The sequence below is a fragment of the Telopea speciosissima genome, chromosome 11 (genome assembly GCF_018873765.1).
Source record: "Telopea speciosissima isolate NSW1024214 ecotype Mountain lineage chromosome 11, Tspe_v1, whole genome shotgun sequence".
Lineage (NCBI taxonomy): Eukaryota > Viridiplantae > Streptophyta > Magnoliopsida > Proteales > Proteaceae > Telopea > Telopea speciosissima.
In genome coordinates, this window is record NC_057926.1 from 10,289,824 (window position 1) to 10,302,451 (window position 12,628).

At 39.1% G+C, this 12,628-nt stretch overlaps 1 protein-coding gene across 1 annotated transcript; it reads right to left on the bottom strand.

Moving 5' to 3' along the window:
• Window positions 1–7,296: 7,296 nt before the first annotated feature.
• On the bottom strand, window positions 7,297–9,460 carry LOC122646848. The gene is made up of 4 exons (XM_043840458.1): window positions 8,795–9,460; window positions 8,181–8,251; window positions 7,827–8,067; window positions 7,297–7,725 (listed from the first exon to the last, which is right to left on the bottom strand). The coding sequence occupies exons 1-4, from the start codon at window positions 8,912–8,914 to the stop codon at window positions 7,522–7,524; spliced, it is 636 nt and encodes a 211-aa protein (XP_043696393.1). The 5' UTR covers window positions 8,915–9,460; the 3' UTR covers window positions 7,297–7,521.
• Between the last annotated feature and the right edge of the window lie 3,168 nt (window positions 9,461–12,628).

Here is a 12,628-nt window from a genome sequence, read left to right on the forward strand (position 1 = left end):
ATGACATCCTTGGGGGTTCTCCACTGAATTTTACCACAGGGGTGACACACCACAATGTGCTTGGGTGGTTGGTCACAGGCTCATATCTTTCAAGCAAAGTTCCAGTCAGTCTGGGGCAGGTTTAACACTCTCTCTCATGGATTAATTGCTTTGTGTTGTAACAAATTGATTGGGTTAATTGACTTGCATTATAACAAATTGCAGCCCCTCCCAGAGTTGATTCATGCAGCACAGATTGATGTTATATTTCAAGACCTGAAAGGTCTAAAGATGCAGTGATGGTTGCCGTCTTGCAAATGGCAACAGTGGAAGACAGGAGAAACAAGAGGAGGAAGAAGAAAAGGGGAAAAAAACAAAATAAGAAATCAAAAGTAGCAGATGTCGAAGAAGAACAAGATCCCATAGCCACCCTGTTACCGTTTTGAGTTGATTTAGGAAAGAAGATTGGTGAAGGGGGGAATCTCTTCATCTACCACTAAAACTATATATGGGCTTAGGGCCATTTCTTCAAAAATGTTATAAAAACTATTTATATACTGATAGTTACCAATTGGTTTCCCATTCCCCAACAACACACATTAAAGCATCATTCAATAATAGAAGAAAATGCACATTGAAATGTGATTTTTTTGAGAAACACTTCCCATGATTCAATGAATTTATCAACAACCCTCAAAAAGATGAAGTGGGAATGGATAGGGACAGCTACATGGATCCTTTTTCTCCATTTAACTTTATTCAAAGCCATTCTAGTTAGTTATCAAGTTCAGAATTGTTGCGTCAAGAAACCTCCGGTCTGGTCCACCTGGGATGAACCTGCAAAAAATCGAGTGAACACTAGAGAGCCGGTGTGGCTCCGATCGAGGACTCTCCGATGCCTAAGTCAGGTCTCTGTTCTAGCAGCAATTCGATATCGCAAACAATCAGATGGTGTTTAGGTTTCAAACCTGGGTATTTATAGAGTTAGGATGGGGTGGCAGAGAAGAGTCCTCGTATGAGAAGAGTCCTATTTTTGGTAGGAATCTTCTAGACGGAGTCGTATTCGGAAAGGGACTCTTCACTTGGTAAGAGTCCTTATTTGAATGTGATACGATTCTATCGTTGGATAACGGCTGACTCAGCGTACCCTATGATCACCAGGATGTGTTGATCTGGTTCCTTGATTTAGGCGAGTTGCCATTATCGTTTGATCTGTGGGCTCGGCCTGGCATATCCGACCCTTAGGTCTCGAAGGTGTTCTAGGTGTTTATTCCGGACTGGATATCTAAACGTATAAAGCTTATCTGGGTGCCGACCACTGTACGCTCGGCCGGTTGCCAATTACATAGCTTCGGCTGAGTCATCGGGGTCACCGACTAGAGAGGGCTCGTCTGGTAGGTCAACTGTTGTGCACTTGGTTTTGTACCTAACCAGTGAGATATCGGCCTGGCGGCCGACCGTAGAGAGGCGGCCATGCAGCCAACCACGATGAACTAGGAAGTTTTGCTAACCAAGGAGAGGTCAGACGCTCTGGCCACAATGCCGCCTACATAGGGGTCGGCCAATTGCCTGTTGTGGAGGGCTCAACCATTCTACCGAGCCCAACGGGTTCAGCCGTTCTGCCGAACATGGTGGCCTTGGTTGTGCAGCCGACCATAGGGGGCTTAGCCACACGAGCGCAATGGCCTCAACCGCGTGGTCGACCCTGGTAGGCTCGGCTGTAAAGCCAACCCTCTGATTTGACTGCTTTCTTGCCCGGAGGGGGTTGCCTTAGGGTTGATCTGCCGTCTGAGGTGGAGTGTTCAACCCCCTTAAGAACCGGGTTCTACGGCTCGGCCTTGGATGGCCATGGGTCATCTTGCGATTGGCCAGTGTATTTTCGGTTTATCAAGAACAAAACCTCTAATGGCATCTCCCTTGAAACCTAACCTCCACATTCACCAACGCCACTCTGGCTTTGTGGAAACATTCTGGTTTTCTACACTCAGAATTACATAGAAGTTACAAGCCTTTGATAATGAAATAGGAAAAACTGCGAAATTTCAGATTTCCACTCAAACACAGCCATGGTCCATAGATCCAATGTCCCAAAACACTTTCAAGGCTAATTAACATTTGAGTACACCAGATGGGGCATTACACATTTACACCAGTACAAAATAATCTGTCCACAATTCCTGTTTTTGGCATTGCCAAAGGACTAATTAACCAATATGGTCTCTAAATGGAATCCTTACCTCCATGGATTAGTGAACAAATCAATTGGGCTTTGCATATATAATCATCCAAATTTCACCAAAAAAAAAACAATTTAATCAAAACACCGATCTTGATCCTAAAAGGAATAGAGATGTGATGACTGGATATTACCAACTACTGTCAACTCACACACCTTTCCAACCTAAATAAGGTGCAATAAGTAGAAGTAATTAATCATGATTAGTGGGTATTGTTCCATCTTGGAAATGAAAATCTAGCAGTTGTCCCATAGTGAGGAATTGTTCTGCTGCTAACTTCCAATCCAAGCAAAAAACAAGACTATGCTTTTGAATTTAAAATGGAAGCACAGTACATATAAGATCAAATCAGAGGAAAGCCATTAAACCTAAAATTCACAGCTTAATATGAAGGTATTGATATTGCACAATAAATAAATTATGCTTAAGTCACTAGCCTTCTCTCTTCAAACTATGCATGTTCATATTTTAAGCTTCCTAAATCCCATCAAAATATTTTAAGAAAGGCAGCTACCCAATTCTATTGGGGTGATGATTTTGAGAAGAAGAAAATTCATTGGATTTCTTGACAAAGATTTTGTCCATCTAAGGATAAAGGTGGTTTGGGCTTGCGTGAGCCCAATCTACATAATAAGGCCTTGTTGTGTAAGGTGGCTCGGCGTCTGTGGTTGGATCCCAATTCCATGTGGGAAAAGTTTTTGAAGAAGATCTATGTTCCTAACAAAAATTTTCTTGAGGCTAAACTAGGATCACATCCTTCTTGGGCATGGCAAAGCATCATTCAAGGAAGGGACGTTCTAAAGATGGGGCTTCTCTAGCATGTGGAGAAAGGTGATAAAATTAAAATTTGGACGGATAATTGGCTTCCTTCACTAAATTTTCATATTCAATATCCGTCTCTTCAAGATTGTCCTATACTATATGTCTAGGAGCTTATAGATCTAGAAAATAAAATCTCGAAGCATAAGTTACTAGATCTTTATTTTCATCTGACAAACAAGGAATCTATACTTCAAATTCCTCTTGGGCTTTGAGAGAGAGAGAGAGAGAGAGGATTACCAAATTTGAGGTGTTTCGAGGAATTGTTCATTTTTTATTAAGAATGCCTACCATTTGTTATCAAATCAATGGTTATCTGAAATGATGGATCATCCATCATCGGTAAGGAGCTATCCTTGTGTGCCGAACCAAGATGGCAAACAAATTTGGAAATATTTTACAACCCCAAAGGTGAGAAATCTCTTATAAAGAATTTGTGCAAAGGGTATTGCAACTTCAGAGGCAATGAACCATTGACGAATCGAGGTTCAGCCTCTTTGCCAACATTGTGGGTCCATTGTAGGATCTCGTGATCACATTTTTCTCTACTATTCTTTTGCACGGTCAGTTTGGTTTGGTTGTAACCTCTCCTTCACTGTCCCAAATATTGATGACTACCCTATGCACCGTTGGATCCAAGTTTGGAAAGCTTTCCTTCAGCATGGCAAGAGTTTTTATAAGGAATTCTCATCCATATGTGCTTTCATATGTTAGTATTTATGGATTGCCTGGAATGACTTACTTTTTGTCTGGCGTCGATGGACTCCAATGGAGATTATTAGGGCAGTGCAGAAGGCTAGGAAAGAATTCTTGGGAGCATCGTCGTTTCCTTCACCCCCTCTAAGATCCCAAGCAACAATGGCTTCATCGACACGAGACCCCCCCTTCTGTTTCTTCTTTTAAGTTGAATTGGGATGCCTCTGTTCTCCCTGATAAGCAGTAAGGAGATTTAGGTTTTCTCATTAGGAATTCCCAAGGCCGCTACATCATTGCGATCTCCAAACCATGCCACACGTGAGATGTTCTTCTTGATGAAGCTTTGGCAAAGAAGCAACGTCTTCTTGAAGCTATTTTAGAAGGAATTGCCAATTTAATTTTTGAGAGTGACAATCAAGAAGTGATTTTGACCTTGCAATCAGGCTCTGGCTCTGCATTCCCTCCTTTAGCAATTCAATCAATTGTTAAAGATATTCTATATTTCCAAACTTATTTTGAGTCTTGATGTTTCTTTTTATTCCAAGAGCTAGTAATGTTATTGTTGATGCTCTTGCCAGTAGGACTTTATCCTTAGCGAGGAGGACAATTTGGCCTTTATCCGATCTCTATCTTGTTGATTATCTCACTCTTTTAAATAAATTGATTTTTTACCCAAAAAATAAATAAATAAATGATGTAAATATTACTTTCTGATTTTTTTAATTGTACATGGGAGCATGTGGTGCGCTCAAACACAGAGGCGAACAAAATAACCACTACACCCCCAATAATTTCCACCTTTCGAGGGGTGTGACAGTCATTTTTGCATGCCCCTATGTTTGGGCCTAGGTGCAGCATACCGCACGCACCCAAATAGCATTATTTCTCCTTTTTTAATTATATTCAGTTTATCCAAAAAAAAAAAGAAAGAAAGAAATTTGAAGCCCAAGGCCCCAAAGGTCAAATATAAATAGCTCCTCGGTAAATTGTAAATAAACTTCCCCATAGGTCCATAATGTATTTCAAGACTGACACCATTAGAATCAATTACAATCCCCCCACAAAACCTGCTTGGCCTCGGGTACCCAAGACGCTACCATCAAATCTTAAAACGAACAGCACTAATCCTTTCTTGGTTTAAGGATATTCTTGCTTTCACTACCAATTGGAATACCAACACAGCACATGCTAAGATTGCTATGTAAGAATACCAATTTGATGGAATCCATCCATCAATTATTCCGTTCCAACTTCCAAACAACCCACATGCCCCCATCACAAGGTTCCTAGTTTGCCGTTTGCCTAATTTTGCACCAGTATTTGAGAAGGAATTTATCAAATCACGTTTTCTTTGTCCACTCTGAACCCAATTCTTGTCTTACAAAAAATCTCTCGTTAGAACCCTGTCCTACATCTCCTTTGGTGACTTCTTCTTTCTCCTTTTTTGAGTGTTTGAATTTGCCTACTACCCATCATCCTATCATTATTACTGTTACTAGTTTTATTACTATATGGAACTCATCAAATCACCTTTTATCACTATTTCAAGAAGCTTAGATAGATGGGTCTTGCTCTTGCAGTTTGATGCAGTCGATATCGAAGAATGATGTGGTGATTTGACCATGGGAAGGTTTTTGTGTGATGTTCAAAATACACTTCTTATTTAACTCCCATCTCAGGTAGTATGACCTACACCGAAACTCAATCTCTCCTCTATGAAAATACAGCAGCTCCACCAAAGTGAGAGATAGACACCTAGAAAACTACTTCCTTGACTATTTTAAGTCGTTTATGTATTGAAGTGCCAACTTGACCAGGTTGTACATTTGGTTAAGTATTTAGCTCATAGGGCTAGGAAGGAGATGGTTAGACTAGGGGATGTTATGGATATTCTTTCGTGGACAAGGTTTTCCTCCAACATTGAACACTTCACCCACCATCCTAGGGTTCATAAACCAATCCTAAGCTTCACAAACCCCTCCTAGGATTTATAGTATGTTCCAAAACACCCTTCCCAGTCCTTGTTTCTTTATTCTGTTCTGAATTTTATTTTATATATTTTTGTATCCTACAAATATCAATCCACCCTTTTCATTAGGCACACAAAACAAGGACCAAAGTCCTGATGAATCACTCCAACCATTTTACAAAAATGGGCAAAGTTCTACTTTACTACATTACAGCGAATCAAAAAAATAGATAGAGAACCCAAACAGATTTAGGAGAGAGACAACGTACTACTTATGCTTCGCCATTGGAGATTATTGATTAATATATTCATGGCAGGATGAGAAAAAAACTTACTGAACCACTTGAATAATTCCCTGCAACACCTAGATTAGGAAAAATAATAAAAAAAGAAAAAAACTTGCAACTCATTTATAATACTCTACCTCGTTGCACACAATACAATAACAGATAATAAGGAACTCCAACGTTCTGCAAATGCAAACATGACATGCTGCTAAGCTTTTAATTTCATTGCACAAAGGAGGATTCATGGAGAACCAACTTTACCTCATTTGAAATTCAGCAAAACTCTCTACTCCCCAGCAGCACACATTGAAACATCAGTCAAAAGTTGCAGGAAATGCACATTAAAATGTCATTTTCTTGAGAAGCGCTTTCCACGATTCAATGAATTCAATAACAACCCCCAAAAAGATGAACTGGAAATTCCAACTAAATGGTTAGGATCAGCTACATGGATCCTTTTATTCCATTCAACTTTATTCACAGCCATACTTGTTACTTATTCAGTACAAAACCTCCAATGGCATCTCCCTTGAAACCTAACCTCCATATTCACCAACACAACTGGCTTTATGGAAACATTCTGGTTTTCTACACTCAAAATCGCATAGAAGTTACAAGCCTTTAATAATGAAATAAGAAAATCTGCGAGATTTCCAGTCATACACAGCCCTGGTCCATAGATCCAATGTCCCAAAACACTTCCAAGGCTAATTACATTTGAGTACACCAAATGGGGCATTGCACATTTACACCAGTACAAAATAATCTGTCCAAAAATCATTTTTTTGCATTGCCAAAGGACTAATTAACCAATATGGTCTCAAATGGAATTCTTACCTCCATGGATTAGTGAACAAATCAATTGGGTTTGCAGTATATAATCATCCAAATTTCACACAAGACAATTTACTAAAACACCAATCCTGATCCTTAAAAGGAATACAGATGTGATGATTGGAAATTACCAACTACTCTCAACTCACACACCTTTCCAACCCAAATAAGGTGCAGCAAGCAGAAGTCATTAATCATGATTAGTGGGTATTGTCCCATCTTGGAAATGAAAATCTAACACTAATCCCATAGTTAGTGAAGAATTTGTTCTGCTGCTAACTTCCAACCTAAGCAATTAACAAGTCTATACTTTTGAATTTAAAATGGAAGCACAGTACATACAAAGATCAAAGCAGAGGAAAGCCATTCAACCCAAAATTCACAGCTTAACATGAAGGTATTGATGTTGCACAATAAATAAATAATTCTTTCTTGAAAATATAATAGCCGGGAAAAACAGCATGCTACAATCAACTACAATGAAAAATAATGGGTGATTGCATCAACAATTTCTAAATTTTCATTTGTAGAGAACTGTTTCAACAAATATCATGTATAAACAATAGACCTATAAAATTCCATTCTTTATCCTATACAAATTCCAAGAGGAAATCCAAAATGGATTACACTAAGAAGGGATGATGGTTAAACCATTCAAAGCCATACCGAAATGGCCAAACAGCTAATACAGAAGGGCAATCTAAACCTTCAAAGCCACCTGATCTGACCAAGTAATCTTCCTCTTCCCTGGTCTACTAGACCCATTACCAATATCTCTACAAACAGCTAAGTTTAGATCAGCAGGTTGTTCATCTCCTCCACAAATAGGCCCCAAATAGTTATTTGGCGGCTTCTCCATTCCCATTGGTGCCAAAACCTGAAATTCTTCTTCATCTTCTCCTCTCTGCATCACAGCATAATCAAACATACAAACAATTAAAAACTTCAAATATTACCATAACATAGATTCTTAGCTTCTTAATGCCAGAGTTTCTAAATTCTTACCGAAACCTGGTTCAAGTCGAAAACTGTATGATTGGGTAATTGGGCAGCTTCCTTTGCTCTGTAACTCCTTTTCTCCAAAACTGAATTGTTGGGTAATAGGGCTTCCTTTGACCTGTAATTCCTTTTCTCTGAAAGTGGTTCACCTCGGATTTCAGGGTTCACAAGTCTAGGGGGATCGGGTTCAGCTTGGGTGCTGGGCGTTTGGACTGCTACTAGATGTTTATATCTTCGCCTCAAGAAGCTGACATGAAAAAATTAAAGAGATTAGGGGGAAAAAAAACATAAAGCGAACCCAAGTTTTAAATCTTAAACCTTTCCCTTGAGAAAGGAGAGGGGAAAAACAAATTATAATACCGGACTTCAGCTTTGAGAGTCGATCTTTTCTGCTTTGTTCTCTGCAACTGACTATTTAAAGCCTCTGTATCCTGTTGAAGGGATCAATACTAGGAAAATAAAGCTCTGAACCAAAATATTGATCGAAAAATCAAATAAATTTTTTTTAAACCAATTGAACAAATTGGAAATTTTTAAAAGGACCCCAAGTATTGCAGAAATTGTTGAAAAATTATATCATGAAATAAGTCTCAAATATCTCGAGAAATTTTGCAAGAGTTAACAAGAGAAACCAAAAACAATTTTTAGATAAACCTGAAAGTAGTAATTTGGGTTAAGACTTGGGGGGGAAGGGAGTCAAGCACACTAGAAGAACAATAAAAATCAAAATCTTGGAGAAATTAGAAAATTCTCAAGGTTTAACAAGAGGAACCAAACAGAAATTTTAGGTATACTTAAAAGTGGTATCTGTTTGGAGGGCTCAAACCCAATGGAAGATGGGAAGAACATGAACAACAAAAAATCTTGAAGAATCAAAAACACAAAAACCCCAATCTGAAAAGTACCTGTATGAAACCCTAGATTTTTAACAGATCTGAAGGAAACCTGGATTTCAAAAAATACAAAGATCTTACCTTAAGCAATTCTTGATAATCCTGCATGAGACTTTGATGCTTGAACCTGGCTCTAGCATCCTCTTCAACCATATACGAAGGAGAAGAATCCATCGCAACCCTCTTCATCTTCTTCAACATGACATACCGTAGAGAAAGGAAAGCTAAGAAAAAGCACAAACCCACAACAAGAAGAAAAGAAAAGAAGAATCTCGAAGGGAAGAAGATACGTTCAATCAATTAAATGTAGAAAGATAAGACTTTGGGTTGGGTGTAGGGGGGAGGGGTGAGAGAGAAATAAAAGTAATAGAGGAAGAAGGATTCCTCTTTTCACTGAAACTCTCTCTGACCAAGACAACAAGGAAAAGCCCACATAAATCGGAAATAAATTTTTTTGGGTTGTGATGAAGATAGATTTTTGCGGAGGGTTGCAGAAGGGTATTTCTGGGTAAGTCACTTTTAAGGTGGTTCGGTTGCTATAGGTCTGAAGACATCTTTCCTTCTTTCCTTCCATCTTCTCCCCATGTTTCCTTCTTTTGTGTTTTTTCTTCTACATAAATTTTGGTCCAGCTGGGCCATTAGGAAGGAGAGAGAGAGAGAGAGAGAGAGAGAGAGAGAGAGAGAGGAGTCTTTGTGTGGGTGGACTCTTTGTTTTTAGGGGAAGGTCTGATCTGTTGTTTCTTCTCTTCTCTTCTCTTTGTTTGGTGGTGTTTGCTTGGGGTTTGGTGATGAGAGAGAGAAAATAGAAGGTCTATAGAGAGAGAAAGTGAGCGTATCAGGTATGTAAGTAACTACGTGAGGGTGCAGAAAAAGCAGCAAATGTGTTACAGTTTTGTGGCTTTGTACCATCCATATGGGTTTTGATGGTGCGTGCACTGATGCTGCTGACGCTGATGGTGAATGTGATGTTCCCTCTGACTCTTTCTCTCTCTCTCTCTCCCTCTCTCCCTCTCCCTTCTTGCTTCTTTTTATATGGAATTTTTTATGGCATCTGTAAATTACTAACATACCCTTTCTCTTCCTCTTCATTTTATCTCCAAATTTGGGTGTTTGCTTCTAAAACTGTAAAAGTTTGAACTTTTTGCCAACCCTCTGCTCCACAAGAAAACCTACTTACCTATTATGTCCCTTTCTTTCATTTTCCTCTTTAAAACACAACCACAAACAACCAACCCTGACCCAGTCACCCCCCATATACAAGCTAACTTCAAACCTTCTCTGTTACTTAAAACCAGAGAGAATGAGAGAGGGGGATACTCTTCTATTGATAATTAATTAATTAATTAATATCCCTAAACACCATATATGGATTTTGAAACCCCTAACCCTAATAGTCTAATACCTTGAAATTTACATTAAGTAAAAATACAGTACCCAGAAATGGTAGTTCAGACCATAAGAATTAAAGAAGTTAGGGGGTCAAGAATTCAAATAATGGTAGTAGAGGTCTCGTAAGGAAAAAGAAACCTGCTAGAGAGCATTTTCTTCTGAGAAATTTGTCCACTAGCTAGTTTGTTTTTTTTTTGGATAAGTTCCACTAGCTAGTTTCATGCTTTTTTTAAAAAAGGCTCTGAAATTCGCTGGTGTGAACTGTGGAAGACAGGAGGTTAGGTGTTTACACCTCTCTTTCCTCTACTCTATTTCTTCTTTCTAAATATAGCCTTTCCCAGTGTTCCTTTTTATCTTTCTAGTTTCTTCATTGTTTATTTGGTCCAGGTCGTCTTTCTTCCCCAGGTCTGTTCCACTTTTTCTGTTCATGGTGATAGGTCTCTACTTTCTTGCAGGGATGGGGACTCTTTTTTTCTTTTTCCTTATGCTTTTTTAAATTTTTCTGTCTTCCATGTGGAGAAAGGGACCTGTGAAGAAGAAGAAGGGTTTCTTCATTCTTCCTGGAAGACCAGGATTACTTTATTATATTTTAACAAAAATTGATTTTATTACCTTTTTATCTTTGAATCGTATCATTGTATCGGTATCAGATCGGTTAAGATTTAGAATCGGCCTCAATTGTTACTGATCGATATTGATTGATACGATACATTCTGATCCAAGATTACAAACCATGCTTTTAATAGTGGGTTAATTAATGGATTAATACTAAACCGTGGTTCAAGCAATTGGTATCAGATCAATCATATTAGTAGATTTGTATTGGCATCGGTAGAGATCGATATTGATTCTTAACTAATACGATATCGATTCAAGGGTAATGACTAAGGGTAATAATATAAATAAAACAAAATTTTCTTTAAATTTAGCATTAAAAACATTCGATTGAACTGATACGCCAATCCGGATCAATTCTTATCAATATATCGATTCCAATACCAATTACTAAAACCATTTCAGAATTGATATCAGATGGACTGATTCACATGGGTATCAGTGGAGATCCATACCGATTTCTGACCGATCTATATCAGTGGATCAGTATGGGTAAAAGTGTAAAAAAAAATCAATTTCTTTTGGATAAAATATGACCGATCCGAATCAGTATCAACCGACACCTACACCTACACAGACACCAACACCGAGACCCGTACTAAAACCCTGTCTCAGATTTATTAGAGGATGAGAATTGCAAAGAAATGGATAGACCCAATTGGTGTATCCGAATTCCGATATCGACCCGATTAGTACGGTTTTCCGTGGAAAGGAAGAGGAGTCGTCGTCTTTGCCTTTCTTTTGTTTGGGCAAGAAAGGTTAAGGGGACAAAATTGCTGAGAAAGTGGAGTAAATTTTATATAAATAAATGCAAGGAGAGGTCACTGCGTGTCTGCAGGCTGCAGCAGAAGAAGAGGGAAGGGGATTCCAAAGTAAAGGACGCGTTTCACGCAGAGACGAATTCCCAATATTAATTCCAAAGACTTTGAAACCCATCATGTATGGCCCACATCGTACTACTGCAACTCCACGTCTCTGCACCCAAGATCGTTACCCGATTCACACTTCAACGATCATCTGCCACGAGTCTTCTAGACTGTAACTCCCGTAAATTGAAGAATTGGTCAATCTTTCATCACTTGGTATTAGCCTTTTAGGGGTGCAATTTTGTCCCAGTCAACCAGTGCCTGGCTTGAGTCCGAACAGGCCTAGACTGAGATTCTCTAGCGTAGAGATTAGGTCCGGGATGAGAATTATTGGTCCTAAGCCAAGACCGAACCGGGTCAGGTTGAGATCTTGAGCTAAATTCAGCCCTGCTCGACCCTATCTTTTTCTTCCTCGTCCTCCTCTCCTTTTTTCTTCTTTCTCCTGTTATTTCTTCTTTTACCTAGCCTAGCCCAACCCTTGCATCTTCCTTCCCCTTTCCCATGGTCAAGGTCAGCTTGGCCCAGCCCAATACTAAAAATGAGCAAGAGTGGATTTTTCAAGTCCTACATCAAGGCCGAGCAAAGGTTGGACCTAGCTAAGGGGACTCAGATTCAGACTAAGATTCATTTTTGTAAACTAATCACCACCAGTTAGGGTGTTACCTGAACGGAGATGGGAACACAACGTAAGGATCTCGTACGGATTTAATTACAAGTTTTACGAATTCGAACAATCTTCTTCAATTTCTAGATATCTTGAAAGGCTTCTCCACGAAGAACTCTACATCATAAATCCTTGGGAACAGATGAAATCCCATAAAGAACACACTAGTAACTTGGTGAATAAGACTAAGAGTGAGAGAGAGATCTCAATGGTGCAAGAATGCAAATCAGGTTTTGGAGTGACTTGATTGTGTTTATATATAATCAGTCCCCACCTCCTCATAGTGTCCCACTCTAAATAGAAATCACAGAGAAGGTTAGTGGCCAACCCAACTGATCCAATCGACTTCCCCATGGGTGGGTGTCAAACCCTAACCGAACA